The sequence below is a fragment of the Sinocyclocheilus grahami genome, unplaced genomic scaffold (genome assembly GCF_001515645.1).
Source record: "Sinocyclocheilus grahami isolate Dianchi unplaced genomic scaffold, SAMN03320097.WGS_v1.1 scaffold250.1, whole genome shotgun sequence".
In the NCBI taxonomy this organism is placed as follows: domain Eukaryota; kingdom Metazoa; phylum Chordata; class Actinopteri; order Cypriniformes; family Cyprinidae; genus Sinocyclocheilus; species Sinocyclocheilus grahami.
In genome coordinates, this window is record NW_015505429.1 from 1303336 (window position 1) to 1328932 (window position 25597).

The 25597-nt window shown below is 37.3% G+C and overlaps 1 protein-coding gene across 3 annotated transcripts; it reads right to left on the minus strand.

Moving 5' to 3' along the window:
• Positions 1-1122: 1122 nt before the first annotated feature.
• arhgef37 (Rho guanine nucleotide exchange factor (GEF) 37) lies at positions 1123-20605 on the minus strand. Of its 3 annotated transcripts, none has more exons than XM_016289636.1 (14): positions 20206-20605; positions 15104-15402; positions 14297-14426; positions 13640-13746; positions 13357-13397; positions 13018-13217; positions 12607-12737; positions 12359-12463; positions 11967-12080; positions 9518-9835; positions 7399-7527; positions 5758-5953; positions 4240-4412; positions 1123-2042 (listed from the first exon to the last, which is right to left on the minus strand). In XM_016289636.1, the coding sequence occupies exons 2-14, from the start codon at positions 15389-15391 to the stop codon at positions 1833-1835; spliced, it is 2142 nt and encodes a 713-aa protein (XP_016145122.1). In that variant the 5' UTR covers positions 15392-15402; positions 20206-20605; the 3' UTR covers positions 1123-1832. The 3 variants fall into 3 exon arrangements, with proteins under 3 accessions (XP_016145122.1, XP_016145123.1, XP_016145124.1); XM_016289637.1 differs by lacking the exon at positions 20206-20605 and adding an exon at positions 17221-17353; XM_016289638.1 differs by lacking the exon at positions 13640-13746 and having other exon boundaries at positions 13357-13504.
• Between the last annotated feature and the right edge of the window lie 4992 nt (positions 20606-25597).

Here is a 25597-nt window from a genome sequence, read left to right on the forward strand (position 1 = left end):
ATGCTCTGGCGCCTCTAGTGGACAGCAGATGCAACTGCAGGCAGATTCATGACGGACACTGCAGCAAATCATCTGCACTCTTGCATCTTTTGATATGGGTTGAGTAGGTTCTTCATTGCAGAGATTATGAGGTCACAATACAAGCACAATGCAGCAGCCAGAACTGAATCTGCATGCAAGCAATGAGAATAGCTTAATGATTCATCATCGTTAGAGTGTTTGACATCCATCCACACAGCGGCTCCAACGAGTATCTGGACACTTAAGACACAATTAAATATGTATGAATGCCATTGCATAAATAAGTAAATATCAATCCAAAAAAGCATCTGAAAACAAATCATAACCTTATGTGTATTTCATTACATTAAGCATGAACTACTAACGTTTTACAACCAGAAGCTATTAAATGCTTTTTTCAATGCTCGACTGGTATTGATTTTCTCAAAGCTGTTATATTTGAGAGCAATTACATTTATATTTATTTTAGGTAATAATTACAAAATTAGAAAAAAAAGGAATCAATATGAAAAATTTAACTTGATTAAACTTAAATAAAAAAATCTGTAAAATAACAGATTTTTACTTCATATATTCTGTAATTGAATTACAGTACTTCAAAAATTGTTTTAAAAAAGGAAGTAAACACTGAAACCAACAGTGCACTCAGTAATCTTGTAAGTTTGTGCACACTGGGAATCATATTTTCTCAAATAAAGACCAGCTAATGCTAATTTCATATATAGTACACATTAAATTTAGACATGAATATGACATATCAGCCAACTGGATATAGGCTAAAGCAATCAATTTCTCTCTCTCTCTCTCTCTCTCTCTCTCTCTCTCTCTATATATATATATATATATATAAAAAATGAAGAATTTAAAGTTTATGCATCCGATTTGAAAAATTGTCGCTTTTATGTATCTCCAAGTGTTGGCCTTTTCATCACTGTCAAAATAAAAGTCTTCCAACGCTTATTAAATCAAACATAAAATATCAGGTGATATTGGTATTGTATTGGTCAACAGCTTTTTATTTGCTTTAATTTTAAGCTGCATATCTATTGTTTAATCATTCTGAATTTAACAAGCTTTTAAAAAAAAAAAAAGGTTCCGCTTAAAAAGATTTATTGGATCATTTTTTTAACTAAACATCACTTGGATTGATATTTCGTTATCTATGCATTAATGACATGCATACATTAAGCATACCCCAAGTGTCCAAATACATCTTAGATCCACAGTACAAATTTAAATAACTAAAACTGTCCATCAAATATTACTAAAATGGTGCACAAACAAGCATTTTGTAAAAAAATCCTATCTTCAAGTCTGCATGTTAGTCATCTCAAGTGGGCTGCAAACCAGTGCAATAGAGGTCTGACTCGTAAAAATGAGATCCATTGTCAGTAGTAGAAACCCAAATATTCTCCATTTCAATAGCAGGCCCGCCAAACGCGTCATTCCAATGGACAGCTGAGGTGTGGATTCAAGTGGTAATTGTAGGAAACAGCACACTCCACCAGCAGCCATGTGCTACAACGGCATGTCTGCTGCCCCTACAGCACTTCTCTCATTGGATAAAATGCTCTCCACCAGTAACGGCCCCAGGCAAAAAGCAGAGATCAAGTATATGGATGAGCACTCCACAGCAGGGCCCAAACAGCACTTCAGTACATACACCAGTCAAATGACGCGCCAAACAGCAGCCATCCGCCCCCTCACGCATGAAGAGCCCTTCAGGGAAAGTGTTTCTCATGGTCTGTGTGTGTTTGGATACTGGCTAGCAGAGTCGTATCAGCAGCAGATGATGTGCTCTCCAGGTTATTCTAGCGATAAGGGAAGGTGGGTGAGGCGATCACAGAGGGGAGGATGGCGAGGTAGTTGGAGGGGACGTAGCCTCTCTGGCCACGCGCCTCCACCAGACTCCAGTCCTTGTTTCCACGCTTATCATGAGGCTCCACCACCCGCACCTGCTCGCCGGCCCTCAGAGAAAGCTCGTGAGTGCTCCTCGCAGTGAAGTCATAGCCCGCATACACCTGCAGATAGAGAACGGAGAGTTTCAGTGTGGTTGGTAATGGGAAAAGTTGCCTTCTGTTAGATTTCGCCTCTAATAAAAGCTAGGAGAAAAGATTGACAGTTAGTCATTGCCAAAACCCACACAAACAACAAAACTAAACAACTGAGACGTTAAAATCTGTCTAGAGGGACGAATGTGCTTTTTGAGTGCTCTGTTGTGGATGTACAACATCTTTTTAGATTTGAAAGGTAAGTGGTATTCAGTGTTACACCATGTGCTTGAGACACATTGAGACACATCAAAAAAGAGCTGTGAAGAAAATCTGAAATGATAAATTAGTTGAAGTGCTCCCCCTTGTGGTTAATATCAGTAATTTGTTATGAATCATGTTCATAAGCAGCATTTTTTTAAGGCTACACTGTAAAAAAAAATCTGTGACATTTACGGTAAAACACCGGCAGCTGTGGTTGCCAGAACTTCACCGTAAAAAATATAGTAGCAACATTTTAGGTTTTACAGACTTAACTTAAAGTCACAATAAAATACCGTATTTCATTAACTGATGTAATGTTAATAAACCAACATATTGAAGTGTTAATATCTGTTTTGAACCATTGTAATGCACTGATAACCACCAAAAACTGGTGGTGAGGAGAAAGTCACATGATGAACCAAAGCTCATCACAAACAGCTTTTCTACGAGCCGAGGAGGGCAATACTTATACATAGAAGGTGCACAGTGTCATTCACACAAACACTAAACCCCATCATGGTGACACACATGATACTGAAATAATGCAATAAACATTCATTTAACAACATTAGATGTAAGATTAACCCCTAATGTACACAACTGATAAGAAAAAACTAAGAATGTTATTTCAACAAAAAAAGTCATGCAGGGAATTCTGGAAGTGTCAATTTACGTTTTTTCACTGTAAATTATACAATGACTTTTTCTTTTTCACTTACATTAAAATAAAAGTATTTTAATGTAAAATTACATTAAATGTAATTACATTTATTCACCGAATATACTGTAGTATAGAAACTTACTGTTGACCAGTTAACAGGTTTTTACTGTAGCATTTTTATAGTATTTTACTGTTCAAAGCACTATAATTTTTTACAGTGTAGCATCACTTATTGATCATATTTGCTCATAGGGTTACCCAAAATGTTAAAGTCATGGAAAAATGAAAGTTGCAATGAAACTGAAGTAGCAGAAGATATTTTCTTTTGTATTGTGGCATGCATTTGAGTGTAATGTATTCTCAAAAAAAAAAAATTTGTATGATGGAATTGGTTATGGAAGAATAATTAAAAATACAATCAATAATATGCATTAAAAAAATTATACTGTAAACGCCGGTGCAGTGATATAATTGTTGACCAAAAAACAACAACATGAAAATGATTAATAATAAAATAAACATAAAATTAAAATTAAATTACAACAAAAAAAGTGATTTGAATTTTTTTTTTTTTTAAATCTCTTCAAAAGAGCCCTGAATCATATTTAGTAAGATTCTTTTTTTTTTTTTTTACTTGAGCCAGTATGCAACCACTTAGCAATATTCTGAAAGCAACACCTTGCAATCACTCACTTTGTGCTAGCATCATGGTGGCGAGTTCTGCATGGGCAAACACCAGTCACATTTTCTTCAGAAAATATTGGTTTTGAAAAACATATAATTTCCACTCGAGGCAACAAAACCGGGATATCTAATTCATCTGGGAGTCATAATGTTAGCCGGTCTGTTTATCATTTGCACTCTCACAATGATAAACAACCCGTGAAGATTGTTTAGAAAAAAAACTTGTCATATTTTTACAGTCACAACAGCTATGTATCTCCCACTCTCACAGTCAGAAGCTACCTCCGACATTTCTGCTTTCTTAAACATGAAGCCATGATGATAGGGAAGCATTTGACAGGCAGATCATGCAGATGAATCGGTGTGTGTGTGGGTGCCGTGTGTTTGTGTAGGTGGCCGTGATAGAGTATTTCACTTCTGCTGACAAGGAGCGGCAGTTCATTTCTGTTCCACCAATACTGAATTTACAAATGCTGAAGTGTGTGTGATTGATGATTATGAGATACTGCAGACCTGCCATCAATCTCCAGAGGTCTCGTTCTGTTTGACACACGAATCAGGCCGAGTAACGCGGCGGTCTCATGACCCGTCAGTCAAAGGCATGTCTGTGTCAGTCACCTGAAAACAGGGTGTAGTCATGGTGGTCAGCAGCGGCTGGGCTCCGGGGGTGTAGGAGTGTCTTCGCGGCCCTGGACCGCTGGGTATGACGTTCAGATGAGGAGACTGGGGCGGGTCAACGGTTATCTGGTGGTAACGTGCCAGCTTTGAGGCAGGCACATATCCCCTCGGGCCTGAAGAAAATAAAGAAAAAATTGAAAACCTATGAAGATACTCAAATCTGCACATTTCAGTGTTTCTGTTCTGCATATTGATAAGAGCAGATTTGATGTGCTTTAACTGTATTTAACCAGCAGATGTCACTCGCAGCACTATCAAAGACTTTCAACAGCAATGAAATGTACACACACAAACCTAATGAATAAACATAAAAAAGAAATGATAAAACTTTGTCCAGTCGATCTTTGAATGCTTGCTTGATTAAGTATTAAGCCTTGCCTATAAATTTAAAACAATATGTTTTTGAAGGTTAGATTGAAGAGGATGAGGGGGGTCAAAAACAGGACAGAAAATAGCCTATTACTTCTAAATTATGATGTTTTTGATGTAAATCTTGATAAGATTATAAGTGGACCTCAGAGAACAATACAAAATAGTTCAGTTCAAGAGCCCTTTAGAGCAAGTGAAATCAGTTTGATCAGATGGATTTTTGTTGAATTAATAATAATAATAATTCATTACATTTATATAGCGCTTTTCTAGGCACTCAAAGCACTTTACATTGTCAGGGGGTATCTCCTCATCCACCACCAGTGTGCAGCATCCACCTGGATGATGTGACGGTAGCCATAGTGCGCCAGAACGCCCACCACACACCAGCTTATTGGTGGAGAGGAGACAGAGTGATGAAGCCAATCAGCAGATATGGGGATTGTTAGGAGGCCAATGGGCAAATTTGGCTAGGATGCCGAGGTCACACGTCTACTCTTTTCAAAACACATCCTGGGATTTTTAATGACCACAGAGAGTCAGGACCTCGGTGTAACTTCTCATCCGAGGACAGTGCTTGTTGACAGTATAGTGTCCCCGTCACTATACTGGGGCGTTAGGACCCACACAGACCACAGGGTGAGCACCCCCTGCTGGCCTCACTAACACCTCTTCCAGCAGCAACCTAGTTTTCCCAGGAGGTCTCCCATCCAGGTACTGACCAGGCTCAGCCCTGCTTAGCTTCAGTGGGCAACCAGGCTTGGGCTGCAGAGTGATATGGCTGCCGGAGCAAGTGTTATCTGTATTTTCGGATGAGTTTTATTGAGCATTAGCGTGAGTGTAAACTATTATCAAAAGGTTTGTATTTTGCAATACAGAATGTGAATGACTGCATTATGTTTTTAAAGACCAATATAATAAAAAATACCTTTTGTTTGAATTTCATTAAAAACATTTTTCAGTATATTCTTGGTGCAAACAGGAATTAAGGTCCATTTGTATGCATTTTATGGATCAGTCTTGATCACACAATAAAACCAGCTCGGTTATTTTTAACTGGATTATGACTTCTCCACATGCCAGTTTTACCTCCTGCATCAACCAGCCAGCGGCGACGGTCTCCTCGCGTGTCCATCTCACTGATGACAGCTACCAGCTCTCCCTTGTTGAGGGTCAGGTCGAGGTCACGGGTGCCCACCACAGGGCCTGTCAGCTGGTAGATCTTCTCCGAGCCGTGTTTGGCGGTCAGAGCCTTGAGACGCCGCTCACACATGGGATTGAGCGCCTGAGACGACACAGACATGAAAAAAACCCTGATTTCCTACTCACTCATACTTAATGTGAAATTACATACAGCAGCATATATTCCATTTAGAATGCAAATGTACATGAAATGAGTAGAAGTGCAGTAATTACAGTGCTGGATCACAAAAAAATGAGATAGGAAGTGAACATGAGAGCAAGACACTCCAATGATTTACATCCGTGATCTACATTCTGATCCCTGTCAGCAAACACGTAGCCCTTCTGAAGATTACAGAGCACCTCTCTGTTTGATCCTCCTGTCTCATCAGGACTGATGGCTTTATGACGGCAGACATGATATTGATTAGACTCTGGATAAAGACATCTGGTTGACATTAGCTGTAGTAATGGCCTAATGCCCATGACATGACATGACATCAAGACAGAGAAGTCATACCAACACACAATATTAATATTGCTCTGAAATATGAAACATGACAATGGTGCTCTCTCTGCTTATGCTGTCAATAGAAGAATAGTGCAATCATCAGTGCAAATTACTGTAAGGTTGCTTTCATAATCTGTTTTCACAATCTCCTCTCAAATAGCTTTTATTTTCTGAGAATTCATTTTGAAGCATTTAATTTGTCCAATGCCTGATATTACTACTCTCCAGATCTTCGAATAGGCCAATATTTTCACTTTGTCCAGTTGGTTGCATGAATGAAAATTAAAATAACTTATCACAAACCAATCTATTCCTGATGCATAAAATCATGCTCAGTCCCAAATATTTTTGGTCACATACACATACAAAAAAAGCTTATTACACTACCAAAAAAGGTTTGGGGTTTTGAGCATCAAATCAGCATTTTAGACTGATTTCTGAAAAATCATGTGACACTGGAGTAATGATGCAGAACATTTATTACATTTAAAATAAACAGTTATTTCAAGTTGTAATAATATTTAATAATATTTGTTTTTCCTGTATATTTGATCAAACAAATTCAGCCTTTGTGACTTATTTCAAAATCAATACAGACCTCTAACATTTGAATGATAGTGTATTTCCCATAGTTACATTTGTAATAATATTGGACAGTTTAATAACTATGCTATTATTCTAAAATGTAGGTAATATTAATAATAAAGAATGAGCAGATGTGTCTTTTTGACCGGTAGTTTATTTTCACTGTAATTTGCATTTGAACTTCACTAAATGTGAGGCAGCTGTTCAGGGCCACCCATAACACAGTAACCTCAGGACATAATATATTTTACTAAGGTATGTTTATAATTAATGGATAGACTGATGCAAAACACATGAGGGCTAAACTATATCAAGATGAATGAATGGCTGTGGTTTTATTCCAGCACTGTCCACAGGCAGCATTAAGCTGCAGTAAGGGGAAACAAACTGTCCCGCAGGAAGACGTCTCCACCCAAATACAGACAATAGTGCGTCTCTGTGTTGGAACTGACCTGCACAATGGGAGCATTGAGCTCATCCTGAACACTCTGACACAGGCTCTCCATCCTCCTCGAACCCTCCAGCACCGAAGTCTCTGCCCACTTCCAGAACTCACCATCCTCCAAATAACTGTGTGGGAGCTGCCGGGAGACAGAGAGCAATTCATAAACATTGCCAGCCTGCAAAGAGCTAAATTTAATAACACTTTTCCAACCACATGCATGTGGTGTCGTTCAATTGTGGATTATTTCACAGAATGTCCAACGGTTTCTGAAATTGATGGGTATTCAAGTATAACTAAAATCACGAGGATGAGAACTACATGACTGTGAAGGTGAATCTCACAAAAAAATCTCATGAAGAACAAAAATAAATAAGTAAATAATAATAATAATATACAGTATATATATTTTTGTCAGAAGAATAAAAACAGGATATGATTGAAAGTAGTATGATCATTTATGCATTGCCTGGCCAAAAAAAAAGTCACAATTTGGATTAAAATAAGTAAATACTGAAGAGTTTCGGACTGTTTCTGGCATGTTGTCATATGATTGGCAACAATTCTTTTAACCCTAACTGATGCAGTGTGTAGCTTTCCATTTCTTAAACAACCACGTCAGAAGACATTATGTTCATATTCCAGAATGACAATGTCAAGATTCTTTGGACCCAAATTGTGAAATAGTGGTTCAGTGAGCATGGGGAATCATTTTCATGTATGAGTTGGTCACCACAGAGCCCTGAGCTTAACTCTATTGAAAGTCTTTAGGATGTGACGGAGTTGACTTTACAGAGTTGTTTGACTCTCCCATTGTCAATACAAGATCTCAGCCAAAAATTAATGCAACTCTTGGTGCAAATAAATGTTGTGACATTGCATGACATTGTGGAAACAATGCAAAAAGGAATGTACAATGTTATCAAAACTAAAGGGCCTCCAATTAAATATTAGAGTGTGCAATTTTTTTTTAGCAGACAGTGTAAAGTGGACTGCAGCACGTCCCAACGACTTTTAATAGGGATAAGGTCTGGACTTTGTGGCGGCCAATCTTTCACAATTTGAGCCTGATAAATCTTGGCATTGTCATCCTGGAATATGGATATGGGTACGTTTCTGACATGGTTGTTTGAGAAATAAAAAACCTACGCACTGCATTAGGGTTAAAAGAATTGTTGCATAAACATATACACATGCAAAAATGATTTCATTCTAAAATGAAGTACTTGTATTAAATACTTGGTTATTTAAATCCAGATGGCGACATTTTTGGCTTGGCAGCATACAGTGGTGGCCAAAATGATTAGAACACTAGTATTTTCTCCAGCTAAAAAATGGTTTTAAGTCAGTTATTTCTATCTTTTGCTGTAGTGTGTCAGTAGGAAATATCAGTTTACATTTCCAAACATGCCATTAATTGTGATAATCCAGTGAGATTTTTGTCTGACAGCAGCCAGTGCTCCACACAGAGATCTGATCTGATCATCATCAGTCTGTCTGGAATGACATGAAGAAACAGAACAAACTGAGACAGACTCAATCCAGAAGAACTGTGGAGAACAACGTCTCCAAGACGCTTCAAGAAACCTACCTGCAAAGCTACCTGAAAAACTATGCGCAAGTGCACCGAGGGCAAAAGCTGTTTTAAACGCAAATGATATTCACACTAAATGTTGATTTCATTTAGTTAATAGAAGTTAATTGATAAAGAAAATATATTTATGACATATGCCATAATGTCTTGGAGATGCTGCCACAGTTCTTCTGGATTGAGTCTGTCTCAGTTTGTTCTGTTTCTTCATGTCATTCCAGACAGACTGATGATGATCAGATCAGATCTCTGTGTGGAGCACTGGCTGCTGTCAGACAAAAATCTCACTGGATTATTACAGTTAATGGCTAAATGAATGTTTGGAAATATAAACTGATATTTCCTACTGACACACTACAGAAAAAGATAGAATAACTGACTTAAAACTGTTTTTTTAGCTGGAGAAAATTCTAGTGTTGTAATAATTTTGGCCACCACTGTATATTGTGATTATATCTAGAATTAGGTACTACAGAAATTAAATATTCACCTGGTTATCTCTAAACCTCAATATTTTAGCTTCTTCTGTAAAAAGTACCTGATGGGTGAAGCTGGAGGCCAGCTGCTCCATATCCGCCGCCAGGTCTCTCTGCAGGCAGCTGAAGGCCTCTAGCGTGGCCCACAGGAGCTGCAGGGCTTTGCTGTTGAACTGTGGCAGCTCGGTCAGCAGGAGAGTGTTGATGGTCTTGTAGGTGTTTGCTATGGCTTGCTCCTCAAAGTTCAGGTTACTCTTCTCCTCGATTAGCTCATAGTCCAGAAGCTTGTCCTGACGTTTGCGGATGAGGTTACGTGGTCCTGCCATCAGTTCCCGCAGTGAGCTCAAGGGCTTAAAGACTAAAGTCTTCAAACGGTCCTCCTATAAGTGGCAGCAAAGGAGATGTACAAAGTAAGTACAGAAGGCAAGATACCAGAGATGTTTAATCAATTACTGACAATTGATCAGCGATATAATAAAAACTAGTTACTTTAAATTAGGGCTGTGCAATTAATCGCATGCGATTGTCACGCGCTTCTCGTCAGTGAAGCCGGTTCCGTGATTAGTAGTAAATCTCCATCACCTGCTTTTAGATGGAGCGGTATCGGCAATATCACGTTCATTATCGCAGATCGAATCGCCTGCGATTAAGAACACGATTTTGCGTAGCTTGTCAGTGAACTATGGCTCTGTGTAGTAAATGCCGCTCCATCTGAAAGCAGGTGATGGAGATTTACTACTAATCAAAGAACCAGCTTTACTGACGAGATGCGCATGACAATCGCATGCGATTAATTGCACAGCCCTACTTTAAATAAATCACTGCTGCCTTCTCATATAAAAAGCATACCACTAAAATGGGTGCTGTGTACTACCATAATTTCAATGGCTGGTAAACAGTTAAAAGATCTTGGAAAAATTAGTACTCTTACATGATAGATGGTGTTTTTGCAGCAGTATTTGTTCCAGAAGGATTAGACACTGATATATGGAGAAACACTAAAGTGGCAAATAGAAGGACCACAGTGAAGAAATACTGTCTCATGACCAAAGCTGTGACAAATGTTGGTGTTCCAGACTTTAGTCAGAGATGCCATATTTAATTTGACAGATTTACAGAGTGCTGCAGGAATGAGTACTACAGCCTTGAAATGAGTTAGCAGTTTTGCACTTCCAGTTCCATGGCCCCTAAGTCAAAGGGTTTTCTGGTTAATGTCTGAAATAAGGTCTGTAACACAGGCTCAAAATCATTTCACACCGTATTCTACAAGAAAATTAATCAATATGACCCAACGATTTTTTTCACGTTTTGTTTCTTGAAAAGGTGGCTGTTAACAAGTGGCTTAATGGGGCTAGAGGGAAAGAGGTTGTTGGGGACATCAAACGTCATCACAGCAAACAAGTAAACTCATCTACCCACTAGTCTGTTTTTACAGCCTCACAGTGTTTAAAATCACACAAAACATGTACATATCACAAATGTTTGTTGGTCACAGAGCTTATTTTCTGCAATAATCCTTTTTGTCAAGGGAACCAGGTTTCATCCTAATTTACAGGCTGGCCTACAAAATTACATTACACAAAAAAAATAAATGAATTGACATTTCGCCAGGAGTTTGATTGACAGGTGATCTGACCAATCATAACACCGAATCTGACAATTTGTCCAACAAACCAGTCAGGAGAGTAAATTAACATCGGTGGACTTGAACTTGAAAAATGGTGTATTGACGCCCTTCCGTGTTAAAACAAGGTACCTTCTGATGTTCATTCATTTCATTGCATAACTAGTAAATAGGAAGAGATGATGGGTTCATGTGCCACTTGAACTGAGGTGCAACATTAATCGGTCATGAAACATTAAAGACTCAAAACGGTATTTATTGTTTAAATTTCTTTAAAAAAAATTGAAAGCTGAGACTTTGTTTCATACCAAAAGTAACCTGCTCTGTCTTGTCTATCAGCACGTTGTTAGTTTCTTCTTTGCTCCGCAATGTATTTTTTACTGTGTGAGAACATGATGTGTGGCATGAGAGCGCCTTAGCTTGTTGAACGTAGCAACAGTAACTAAGGGGGGCGGGCCATTGCAAAGGGTCGACTGATATTCTGTCACTCACAGCCTTGTTTCATTCACACCATATTAAATAACTAAAGTCTTATACTCATTTTGTTGGAAAAGCTGTGAAGCCTAGAGCTGGGTTATGGTCAGGATTTTAAATTATTCCCAAGAAATCTTAAAGGTGCAGTAAGCGATTTATGAGAAATGTTGTTGATATTTTAAATGAACAAATCAAACACGCCCTACCCAAATGGATCACACCCCTATCTTGATAGCTCCGCCCCCTAATTCACAAACATGATATGCAACACAAGGGACACGCCCCTTATTGGTGATTGGCTAAAAGTGTGTTTCTGTGCTTGGTTCAATCAACTTTTCTCAGAAATTGCTCACAGCACCTTTAATCGGCCAATAGAACTGCAACCTTAACACTAACAATAGTGAAGGTCTTACATATGAGGGGTAGATCCACTGTCTGAGTGCCACTGTGATTTCTTTAGAGAACAAGGTGGTTTTCTCTCCTTCCAGATCAAGATCTGCTTCCTCTGGTCTGCAGCTGAGGAACCTCTGTACACAGAAACACAGCTCAGACAGTTACAAACACTTCAAGTGCACAGCCATCCTCTGAACCTCAATCTTCAGTAACCCCATCCATCTGCCCTGGGATCAACCCTCCTACAGATTTTCCTTTCATTTAGCAGCTGGAATAACAATGGAAAATGTTTAAGAGGTTGATCCATGGGCGTACTGGCTTCACACTGGGGGAACACCAAAACAAATGAGAGGATCAGCTCTTTTCGAGTTTTTAACTACACTCATTAAGAGTAAGAATGTTAAATCCAAACCCGCAGATGGTGGAGATAGGCCTCCAGGTTATCATGAAGCTCTGAGACGCCCCTCTCCAGTACAAAGAAGAAGCCAGCAAGGGCATCGAATTCTTCATCTTTCAACTACAATATAAAAGTATAAATTAAGAAATTATCGTAAAAACATCTCATGTGGCAATAGGTTTTATGGAAACAATGTGGTTCTTTCAACATGCCAAACATTTCTGTTCCTTTGTTTACACTAAGAATTGTTCTTAGGCAGTTACCTTTGGAACCATTCCTGTCTCATGCTTTATGTACTGGCTGAACCGGGCCGTCTTCTTGGCAATGCTGTGGCCACTCAACCGATTGATCTTGTCCTTGATGGTCAGGTTCTCTGTCTTCTTGTATTTATCAGCTGTGACAGTCAGAGAATGATAACAATGACGCAAATCAAAACCTCAAGCACTTTATTCATGTTTCTGTGCGGATGCGTAAAAGATGGAATGTAGGCGTAGTTTGATGACGCTGTGACTGAGTGTGGAATCATGGGAGTTGTGGTCTTGAATTTGGAAAATAATCAAATGGAATTTGGGAAAAAATAAAAATGATTTCAAAGGGCCCTACTGATGTTCCCAATGGACTGGCATACTTTGGTTCAGTAAACTTAGCTTTCTAAACTTTAAGCATGTTCTCACCAACTTCACGGAAGCGTTTGTATTCATTGATCCTGCAGTTGATCTGGACCGCAGTGTGAGCGGCGTGCTCCAGTATGGGGTACGCAGGGTGCCCGGGGTCTGTGTGTTTCTGGATGGTCTGGAGCAGCAGCGGGTAACGGGCGATTCTCTGAACCGGCATCACCAGGAAGAAGCTCAGAGTGGATGCATTCACATCAGGACTGAAGACAGACAAGATCAGGGGTCAAAAATGACAAGAATGTTGGGTAATACACTGGCATATTTGTCTAGGAACTCATTCTGCTCTCAGCAGTGTTCAGTTTCTACACAAGCTCAGTAGGTTGTTGTTTACGAACTTACGCAGATGACTTGATGATTCGGATCATTTCCACCCACAGTGCCTCTTTCTGTTTGTAGCTGTTCTCTAGAGCTGTTATGTTGTTGTAGTTGGCAAGATACTCTTTATAAGCCATCTCTATGTCTTGAGACAGACTCAGGAAAGAATCGCCTAAGAGAAAGAATAAGATAATTTCTAATATACAACAAGATCTTTTCAATACAACATACACTGCATGTTACAATTTATTTCAAATAATTTTTGAAAGATCATGTGACACTGAAGACTGGAGTAATGATGCTGCGCCTCTTTCTGTTTGTAGCTGTTCTCTAGAGCTGTTATGTTGTTGTAGTTGGCAAGATACTCTTTATAAGCCATCTCTATGTCTTGAGACAGACTCAGGAAAGAATCGCCTAAGAGAAAGAATAAGATAATTTCTAATATACAACAAGATCTTTTCAATACAACATACGCTGCATGTTACAATTTATTTCAAATAATTTTTGAAAGATCATGTGACACTGAAGACTGGAGTAATGATGCTGGAAATTCAGCTTTGCATCACAGGAATAAGTTACATTTTAAAATATATTCAAATAGAAAACTGTTATTCTAAATTGTAATAATATTTCAAAATATTACTCTTTTACTGTATTTATCATCACTTAAATGCAGCCTTGGTGAACATAAGAGACTTCTTTAAAAAAAATGTTTTAAACCAACCCCAAACTTTTAAACAGTAGTGGAGGTGTATGGTTATTTAGACTATCAAGCTCCAAAAAGGATGTAAAGAAATGTAAACATTCCATACATCAGACATCATCATTTTCATCTTGAAACTCAAGTTCTGGATTCTTGATTCATGATCTCAAGGGTAAAAAGTAGTTTAATCTGTGGGTGGGCATGACACTGAAACTAAACTGAAAGTGAACTGGAAATTCCAGTCGGTCCGGCTGTACTCACAGAGTGCTTCCAGGTATTTTGGGTGGCTGTGATGTATCTGTGCCTGGTCGAGGAGGCTCAGGAGTCTGCTGGAAACATCCATCACTTCATCTATGTGCTGGAACATGTTCTCCAGGTTTGGAGGAGGAGGCTGCAAGAGACGCAATGATATATGATATTATCAAAGCTAAATCATTTAGTCTCCTTTATGAGGTATACACTCAGTAATAATAATAATAATAAAAAAATCTATTTTATTTCACATTCCTCTCAGCTGGATTGAAAAAACTTATATATATATATATATATATATTTTTTTTTGTATTATTCTTGTTATATGTTGTCATCATAATTTTTTATTTATATTTTGTCCCTTAAATATTACTTTTGTGTATGCATGTTTGCTTGGTTTTTGATGATGTCTGTTAATAGTTGTGGCCTGTAAGTAATGTAAGAACAAAATTATTTGATGTTCATGTTTCTAAAATGAAAATAACAAACACTGAATTTGAATGAATGCACGCGCGCACACGCACACAGCACCTTCTGAAAATCCATTGCATTTTTTTTAAATTTAGAGGCCATGTGTTAAATATAACTTTTCCAGAACTAACTGTTGTATTATCTGATTAGATTGTTAATGTTTGTAATAACATAAGAATGATATCAGAGTGCTTTGATGGTATTTCAGTGGTGGTGGAAGCAACATAAAACACAGAAAGTCGTTGGTCTTATGAATAACAGATGTGTCCGGATAAGTTAAATCAGGACTTTTACTGCAATTTAATGGATGTGATGTGTGAAACGGCTGCTAGGGTGCTTGTCTACCTGTAGTTTCTGCAGGTTGCTGTGGATGGTGACCGTACAGAGCTGCAGATGTTTCAGGTAGTTCCTCTCAGTCTGCACCAGCTCCTCTATCGCCATGAGCTGCCTCTGAGCGGCTCTCTCTCTGGCTGCTGCCTCCTCCACTGCGGCCCGTGCCTTCCTCTCCTCTTCCTCCTCTTCCTCCTCTGCAGGCTCATCCAAGGTATCAACCATTTCTTTAGCTCCCTCTTTCTCCTCTAAGATCTCACCCTCTGCCGTCAGTGTTACATTTACCTTCAGGGAATTCGCCATAGCAGGTATGTCTAACAAGAAAATTGAGGAGGTTTTTACATTTCTAATGAAATGTATTTAAAAGTGTGATGGTGATGCACAACATGTATTAAACCCTTCAAATATGCAATTATGAGTCATATACTTGGACAATATTCTGTAGCTTGATTCATATTATTTGTATACTATTATAGCATTAATATTGTGAATTTTTTTAATAATTTGATAATTCTGATATGTGATTTTGTCATTTTAATCGTTTTTTTAATCAGCTTTAATTTATTTCAGTTTTAGTAATTTTAGTAAGGCACAATGGTAATTCAAAGTGCTTTACATAAAATAAAATAAAATAAAATAATAATAATAAAAATAATCACAACAATAAAAAAGTCAGACTTCTGTCAGAAGAAGAAAAAGTCAGAATTCTGGCAGCAGCGTTCTGGATGAGCTGCAGCTGTCTAATGGTCTTCTTGTGAAGGGGTGTATATGAATATGCTCTTTTTCAGAAGGGGTTTAACAACTGCAGTTTTCAGGGAGTATGGAAAAGTCCCTGAAAGAAGTGAGGCGTTCACCACTTCTAAGAGATCTGCTTCTAAACAGTTAAGCACGCTTTTGAAAAAATATGTATATAAGTGTGTCAAGATAGCAGGTTGACGATTTTAAGGTGCTGTACTATTTCTTCCAAAATGTTGCTATCAATTTCTTCAAAAGCAGACATAGTATCTTCTTTTTGATATTGCGGTCGAATCTGTCTGACCTCTGCATAACTTGGGGATGTGCTAATCGTCTTCCTGATATTATTGATCTTTTCAGAAAAGAAGGAAGCAAACTCATTGCATTTGCTGTTGGAGAGCATTTCACTGGCAATCTGACTTTGGGGGGTTTGTCAATCTCTCAACAGTAGCAAAAAGAGTGTGAGTGTTGTTTAAGTTAGTTTATAAGATTTGAGAAGAATGACTGTCTAGCTTTGCCTAGTTCCACATTGAAAGCACGAAGGCTGTCTTATGAATATACTTGCACTTCAACTAGTACTTCAACTCAAACTTTAAAATGATACCTTTTGAATTTAAAACTAACAGAAAAAAAATATATATAGAGAGAGAGAGAGCTTTATGTCAATTACTGAACTATTTTAAACAAATTAAAAATGAAAATAGTTTAAATAATTTAAGTAGTTTATCAACAATAACAATACTAGCTCAATTAGGCAAAACCCCACAAAATAATAACTGCACATGTAACCATATTTAGAGCTTTCCCACTTAAAGTCACTGAGCATTTGAAAAATATGAACTCAAACAGCCAGGACTCAGTGAAAATCAATGACTTCTCATTGCTTTGTATGTCCAATTTGCTGTCAGTGTGAATGCCCCTTATGAACTCACCTTTTAAGCTCACTCATCACAAAGAAGTTCAAACTGATCGTCAATCAAGCCTATTGCACACATAAACCATGCAGACTCTGCCATCACACATTATAAGGACCACCCATAAAGGGCTGGGTGCTCTATTGTCACCTATCCAGAGGGGGTGAAACTCCGTGTGTCCAAAGACTTAAAAAAAAAAACATGCTACCAAAGACAGCTTTAGATTGCAATTCAGTTCATTATGATAAAATCATTAAAACTTGCAATACAAGTACAATACAAGTGAGGTCAAAGTCTGGTTAAGCAAACCTTATGATATTTGTGCAGCCATTGATAATTACAGGTCTATAAATTATAAACACCTTTGTTAAAATTTCAGCTACACCTACATGCACACAAAACTGCAAAAACATCTACACATAACCAAACACTCTTAAGCACAATTTTACCACATCCGTAGACATTAATAAGGAAACAACATACTTGTAGCAAGTGCTCAAGGCCAGCATGCTCAAAGCGAAAACCACAAACCCAGCATGTAGCACAGAGCATACGCTCATGCGCCGAGATCTCTCACAGTTCTGCACTGCAGTATGACAAACCCCTACTTAAGAAGGAGTAAAGAAATGACAGGTTTACTGCAAGAACAATCCCAAGAAAACAACCAAATGCATCATTACCTTAACAGAATGGGAAAGCCTAACCCTGGGTGTCTCTTGCGCTGGCAAACTGAGGTGTGTGGCTTGGGAAAGCCTGGCCCAGACTCTCAGACTGGTGTAAGTTTGTCCACTGAGTCACACTGCAGGGCCTCATGTGGCACGGGTGTGTGGGAAGGGGGATGGGAGGGTCAGCTGGGAGGAGGTGGGATTTTAGCAGTGGGGATCCGGATAGGACCACTGCAGACACACACGCTTTGATGAATACACAGATTGACTGCAGTAGCCATTGGGAAGGAAGTGATGCCTGTGCAGGATGAAGCTGATTGGACGGCAGGAGTTCAAGAGCTGGTGCACAACACACACACACACACACACACACACACTCAATGGCAGTAAACAAATGCCCCATGTGGCCAGGAAATTCTCACCAACTTGATGGTCAGAGTCGTTAAAGCACAAAAGCCATTAAACCAACCATTTCAGATACATCCTAACAACACTCTTAAAAATAAAGGTTCTTTATTGGCATCAATTGTTCCACAAAGAACCTTTACCATCCATGGAAACTTTTCATTCCACAAAAGGTTCTTTACAGTGCAAAAAAGGTTCTTTAGATTATAAAAATGTTCTTCACAATAAGAAAAAAAAGGTTCTTTTCACTGTTCACTGAAAGGTTCTTGGGGGAACCAAAACTGGTTCTTCTATGGCATCGCTGTGAAAACCATATAATAAAGGTTGGAACCTTTATTTTTAAGAGTGAACTCCATGGTGTAAATGGACATGATTATAGATTATAGGTGAAAATCGATATAAAGTGAGACCATAAACTTTGAAGCTTACAGTCTATAAGTTTGAGACCAGTGCTTGTTAGTAACTGATTACATGTAATTTGGACTACATAATCCTATTCCAAAAATTAAGTACTTGTGATCAGATTATATTTTAAAATACTCGTAATCAGACTACAGTTACTTTTTTATTGATTACGATTACGTTATTCGCACAATCCTTTGTCTTTGGAAGGATTTTGTATTTCAAACACATTAAAACGCACAAATTCATTCATATAATCAAGTAGTCTGATTAGATTACATAAAATGTGTAATGTTACTAATTAAATTTTTTGTCATGAATCAATAACAATCAATAACAGTAACAGACTACAATTTGCAAGCAATCTACCCATCACTGTTTGAGACCACACTGAAAACATTTGGACAAACAAAAATAGACAAAAACAAATAGTTGGAACATAAAATGAATAAACAAAAATATTCATATTTGTATGCATGCAAGTATGGCAAAAGTGGGTTAAACCAAATAATGAAAGGTCTACTGTCAATAAGAGCAGCAAAGTATGAAGCATTTATAACGTTTAGCTACAATCACAACACCGATAGTATCTTGTAACTCAAAAACGTGATTAAATCACTATTATGTCACATATCCTGATAAGAGCTGCATAGGTTTCTGGATGGCTACATGCATGGAAATCAGTCATAAAGAATTTAATGATTCTAATTCAGAATTCTCCTCATGACTCAGTTCTTGAATTATTCCATTAATGATTCTTTTGGTACTTCAGAGGAACAAAATTTGGTTGAAGTCCTTAAGAACATTTCTCAGCGAAATGTTGGCAAATGTTTAGATTAATGGCTTTGGACCAGATAACAAAGCAGGGATAATTGAATTCTTACAAATACGTTTACACAATTACAGTCTAATAATTTGTCCTATAACTGGAACTGTAAATGCAATAAAATGTTGTGGTAAATAGACAGGGTGAACTTCTATTTCATGCCAACTTTAAACTCGTTTTCAGAAGATGTATAGCACATTACACTGTTAGACGCTGCTGTCACTCCTTGAGGTTTCATGTCAACTGCACAAATCCCCTCAGACTGCAGCTGTATAATGTGGAGGCTTTTTTCAGTTTATGTATTAATGTAACACACCAAGAAAATTAAACACAACACTACACACTATGAGTATGGTTTTAACATATCTTAAGCGATAACACAAAACGTATAAGAAAAACTTCATGAATCTATATTAGCCAGTTTTCATATGAGAATCAAACACTTCAATTCACGGAATGAACTGATTATGAAAAATAATCCTCTACGTCAATCCATTTGCATTTATAACATGATACATAATTAGATAATAAAAATATATTAAGAAACTCCTTAATGACATTTGAGCAGTTATATTTACTTGACATTACACTCTAAAAAATGCTGGGTTAAATACAACTCAGTGCTGGGTAAAATAGGGACAAACCCAGCAATTGGGTTGTTTTGACCCAGCAGTTGGGTTACTACCCAGAAGGTTGGGTTAAACATTTAACCCACCCGCTGGGTCAAAACAGCCCAATTGCTGGGTTTGTCCCTATTTTACCCAGCACTGTGTTGAATTTAACCCAGGCTTTTTTAGAGTGTAATATGAAAACAACACTGTTTAAAGAAAGAAAGAAAGTATTGTTTTTCTCGCCTTCGTGTGGTTTCAAAACCTCAACTTTCTTTCTAGCAACACAAATGAAGAGCCATCAGAGAGGATGCTAGAGACGGACAGCCTTTCGTTTTTACTACATCTTTCTCCAGACAATAAAAGTAAATGATGACTGAGACTGTCATTCGGTCTTAGCTCCTTCATTTGTATTCCACGTAAAAAAGAAAGTCAAACGGGTTAGACAGAAAACGAGGGTGAGTAAATAATGACAGGACTTTTTTTGGACTCATTTTGAGTGAATGTTCACAGCTGACACTAATGCACCAGCTACACGCTTGCATCGCACCTGCGTTCTTACCTGAACGTGTTTACAGCGTTGCTTCCTTGGACGCAGAACGGTGATACACCGCAACCACAAACATTTCAACGCTCTGTGAAGTTAAACAACTGAACTCGAAAGCGACACTGACAGATGCTGCTTTCTAATCCTTCAGTATCACCTGTTCTTACGGTCCTGGCGCGCGGAACAGGTTCACGCACAGGCCGCGCGTCACGCATTCCGATCATACCGCGCAGGCAGGAGAGGTGCGCTAGTCATGCGAAGTATGACATAATGGTTTTTGTTATTCGCATATTAACCCGAATGCATGCGGAAGAGTGGCATCTGAGAGATGTGGCGTTGATTTCCTAGACATATTATTAGCGATATCTATTAAGCGCACGCACTGCAGGAGGGGAATAATGCAGACTCAGAGGACAAATCGTTGCTAAGGTAAAAGAGCGCTATTCACTCCGGTTATTTGGGAAACAGAGACATCGCATGGTCGCCTGGGGTACAGCTGAGTGCTTATGAAATCTATGTACAGTAGGCCACATCTCAAATTAGGCTTAGACCCTCATTTTATATACTGTTTTTGTATGAAACCATACACTCTAAAAAATGCTGGGTTAAATACAACCCAGTGCTGGGTAAAATAGTGACAAACCCAGCAATTGGGTTGTTTTGACCCAGCGGGTGGGTTAAATGTTTAACCCAACCTTCTGGGTAGTAACCCAACCGCTGGGTCAAAACAACCCAATTGCTGGGTTTGTCACTATTTTACCCAGCACTGGGTTGTATTTAACCCAGCATTTTTTAGAGTGTATGGTTTCATACAAAAACAGTATATAAAATGAGGGTCTAAGCCTAATTTTGAGTTTACATGAATGCCAGTCAAATGTTGGGGCACACGTTATTGAATTTATGTTGCTCACGGTTTTATATGCCTAATATTGTAAATCTGGATTTTAAAAAGTTTTTGTCCCCCCATACAGTTAGATTTATAGACAAATACAGATTACTCAAGTGCTGTTCTTACCACAAACCACCCTAACAGGAAATATGGACATTTTTTAATTTTCTTTATTTTAATGACATTATGTCATATACAACTAAGACCCTTGTTTAATTTTAGCCGTTCCAATTCTTAGGGAGAAAAAAAACATAACAATGCTTTACCAACAAACAGATTTAAATCAGAACAGCAAATAAAATTGAAGACATACAACTATTGTACAAATACATGAAGACTATAGCAATTAAAAAAAAAAAATCATAACACGTTGTGACAATGTTAGTCATTTTTTTGTAGGTCACAATATTTATCAGATTTAAATCAGAACAGCAAATAAAACTGAAGACATACAACTATTGTACAAATACATGAAGACTATAGCAATTAAAAAAAAAAAAATCATAACACGTTGTGACAATGTTAGTCATTTTTTTGTAGGTCACAATATTTATCATTTTTTTGAAGACATACAACTATTGTACAAATACATGAAGACTATAGCAATTAAAAAAAAAAAATCATAACACGTTGTGACAATGTTAGTCATTTTTTTGTAGGTCACAATATTTATCATTTTTTAAACATGCAAATGAAAGGCTTGAGTGGATAAATTACATCAATTAACATGACCAAACATCAAATTATAAACCACAAACCAGACAGTTTTTTCTTTCCTCAATATTCATTCATTCTATGAGTCTTATACTTCTATAATTAGTTAAATGTATGGTGTTTTTACTGACTCCCCAATACTGTCTTGTAGGCTTACATACATGCTTTATTAAATGAAAGCACAAAAGCAATAAAGAAAGAAAGAAATATATTGTACATTGTAAAAAAAAATATATTGTATATATATGAAGAGTTCATTTGCAAAAACAGATAACTCAGTTTTTAACAATTCTCAAAAATCATGTTTTTTTCATTGTGCATTCCAATTAATCTCAATCAAACTGCAGTTGGGTTATTTGGATTAGGTTAAAAAATAACTAAAAATTACAGCTAACTGACACAATAAAAACATGATTACATAATAAAAAACATGATTTTTGAAAATTAAAAAAAGAGTTGTGTTTTTGCAAATAAACTCTTCATATATATATACAGTATATATTGAAGAAAAAAAATTCCCTTTACATGCTACTATAGAATTAACAGTTTCAGTGTTACTTTTCTGACAACAGCATCATAAATCATCTTACATTTTTCTTAGGTCTATTTTTGATAAATATTACATGTAAATTTTGCACAAGCAATTGAGAAAGTAAAAAATAAGATAAAGTCGTGACTATGCACACATTTTATTTTCTGGCATTTAGTGTATTTCATACATAAATCTTCCATGAATGCATGCTTGATTCCAACTCCCTGCCGTGGTTTCCAGGTTATTGATGTTGGTGAGGTAAATTGCAGCTCCTTCCGAGAAAAACAAACAAACATTCAATTCGACACAAGAGAATGGAGGCTGCACACGCGTTATAGGTCAACTATACATTGCAATGGCAACAGATAACAGCCCAAGAAACAAACTGCAGCACACAGAAACAGCAACCTGTTCTCTCCTCTAACCACAACTGTCTGCACTAAACAAGAGTAAGGTGTAATTGCATTTCTAAATGAACATAATGTTTTCATCCTGACAGAAAAATAGTAATCAAAAGGCTTATGGTATGTAATCATAATAATTAATATGCTCTAGGCCCAAACAACAGGCCTGTGAGTAATTACTGTTTATTTTCAGTAATGATATCACTACTTTCCTCCTACATACTGTATATATATTTAGTGGAAACATCTGTCTTTGGACAAAGTTGAGCAGAAATCCCTTCAGAGTGGATGTTTTCTTTCATTTAGAATCATTCATTCAAAATGAGTGCAGCTGAATCACTCACTTGGAGACCAGAAAAGGCTAATTTAGTCCCTTGTCTCCTGATCCCCATCATTTGTAGTGTGATAGTCAACAGCATGAGTCACCTTTGTCATTTATGTTAAATGCTGACCATAATGCTGACCACCTTTGAGGACTGGGGAATTAGTTTCTCAGCAGGGGGTCAATTTAGGTAAGAAGTCTGACTCTCACAGCCAATGAATGACAATAAACATTCTGTGTTCCTGTATTGGCCAGGAGGGAGCAGTATGAGCAAGGAAAAGCGTTTGGAAATGACAACAAGCCTACTACAATTGTCTGAACTAGAGGCGTGATTTATTTGATCAGTTATATGTTTTTGTTTATGAAAATGTTTCAGGAATACGATTGTCCTTTGCTTTTCATATGCTCCATTGATTTTCATACTCTGCAGCAGCCAATAGACTGGAACGTACTTCTTTCGAATATTTCTCTTTCTGTTTGAGGACAGGCCAGGTCCAGCTACCTTTGAAGTTCAACTTAGAAAAACGAGAGAACCTGGAGTAATGCGTTTCAGGGCTTGTTCCAGCTCTCCCACATGTTTTGCCCTGTATTTCACTATAGCCTACCACATACTGTATAAACACACAGACACACTCATGCATATGAATTTGCGGTACCTAAAGTCCCCCCAAACACCCAACACAAACACCAGAGAGACCATCATATTGAGCGGGTCTCAGGGGCATGAAATGCAATGGGATTGACGTATACCAACCTAAGAGTCATTTTCTCTGATAATATTTCAGCCAAGGGCGTTGGTTTGATTTTGGCATTGGTGGGGACATAACGGCAGACATCCCCATAGCATCCCTACTAAATTTTACGCCCATGAAAATCATAACAAGCGATGTCTGAGTCTGACTTCGGAAACTATAGTTCTCTCCTTAAATATGAAGAGGTCAAGCAACAGATGAATGAGTTCATCCAAATTTCACAAAAAGCTTATGGATGTAATTAATATACACATAATAGGTACATTAATTGACAGTCACCACTGATAAGCTACCACTAAATATTGTAGAAACTTAATTTGCTGTAAAGTTGCTTTGCAATGATTTGTATCGTGAAAAGCGCTGTACAAATAAACTTGACTTGACTTAATATAAGTCACAACTCTGAAGTGAGAAGGAAGATGTCATTCAGAGAAATTGTTTTTTTTTTTATGTGCATCTAATCTCATTTTGTAAGCGACTTTTCTTTCTGTTTTAAAGATGTTTTCTTTGGATTGTTTGACTACTCGTAAGTGAATATAGGAAATATAACTTGATTAATATGTGTTTCCTGCTAGATGAATTTTTACATACATAAACACAAAGTTGATCTAGACAAATACATGGAAACTATTCAAAGTTCTGTTAATCCTGCAATGAAAATATTCATCCTATGTGTCCTCTTAAGGTGAAAAAAACGTGGTTACTAATAGTTAAACCATATAGCCTAACCACAAATAACAATAGTTTTGATACACTAACAATACCATATTTGTAGTGAAACTGTGGTTATTAAAAAAAATAGCTATTCTAGGTCTAATAAAATTTTGCAACGCAAACTGATTCAGAGTTTCGAAAAGCTCGTTTCACCCAATATACGTGCTTTTTAAAATCATTACAAGCGATGTCTAAATTCGAATATGAATGGCTCTTTTAATCTGATTTTGCTAGTGAATCGAAGTGAATGATCGAAGTTATGAGTTTGAATCAATCGGAGCGGTTCCAGTGTAAATTACTCACTCAATTGATTCAGTTTGCATGTTCCTCCGCTTTTCGCGTCTTTAGCCATGTTTACGCGACACTGTCAGTAGGCCTACTATTACTGGCTTAGCTCACTAGTTTTATGACATTAACTGAAATAAGCGAACAAACCATATAGCCTAACCACAAATAACAATAGTTTTGATACACTAACAATACCATATTTGTAGTGAAACTGTGGTTATTAAAAAAAATAGCTATTCTAGGTCTAATAAAATTTTGCAATGCAAACTGATTCAGAGTTTCGAAAAGCTCGTTTCACCCAATATACGTGCTTTTTAAAATCATTACAAGCGATGTCAAAATTCGAATATGAATGGCTCTTTTAATCTGATTTTGCTAGTGAATCGAAGTGAATGATCGAAGTTATGAGTTTGAATCAATCGGAGCGGTTCCAGTGTAAATTACTCACTCAATTGATTCAGTTTGCATGTTCCTCCGCTTTTCGCGTCTTTAGCAATGTTTACGCGACACTGTCAGTAGGCCTACTATTACTGGCTTAGCTCACTAGTTTTATGACATTAACTGAAATAAGCGAAAAGACTATTATGTTTACAAATAAAATATCCATATTTCCATTCCAAAGATAATATCCAACAGAAATCTACGCACATATTCAGGCGGGGTTTACTGCTAACTAGTGAAAAGACTCCATTAAAAAGGCGAGTGGCACCTCAGAATACATGTTAGATGGAAACATTATGCATTGTGATTAAGTTTGTTTATATATATCTATATCTATATATATATATATAT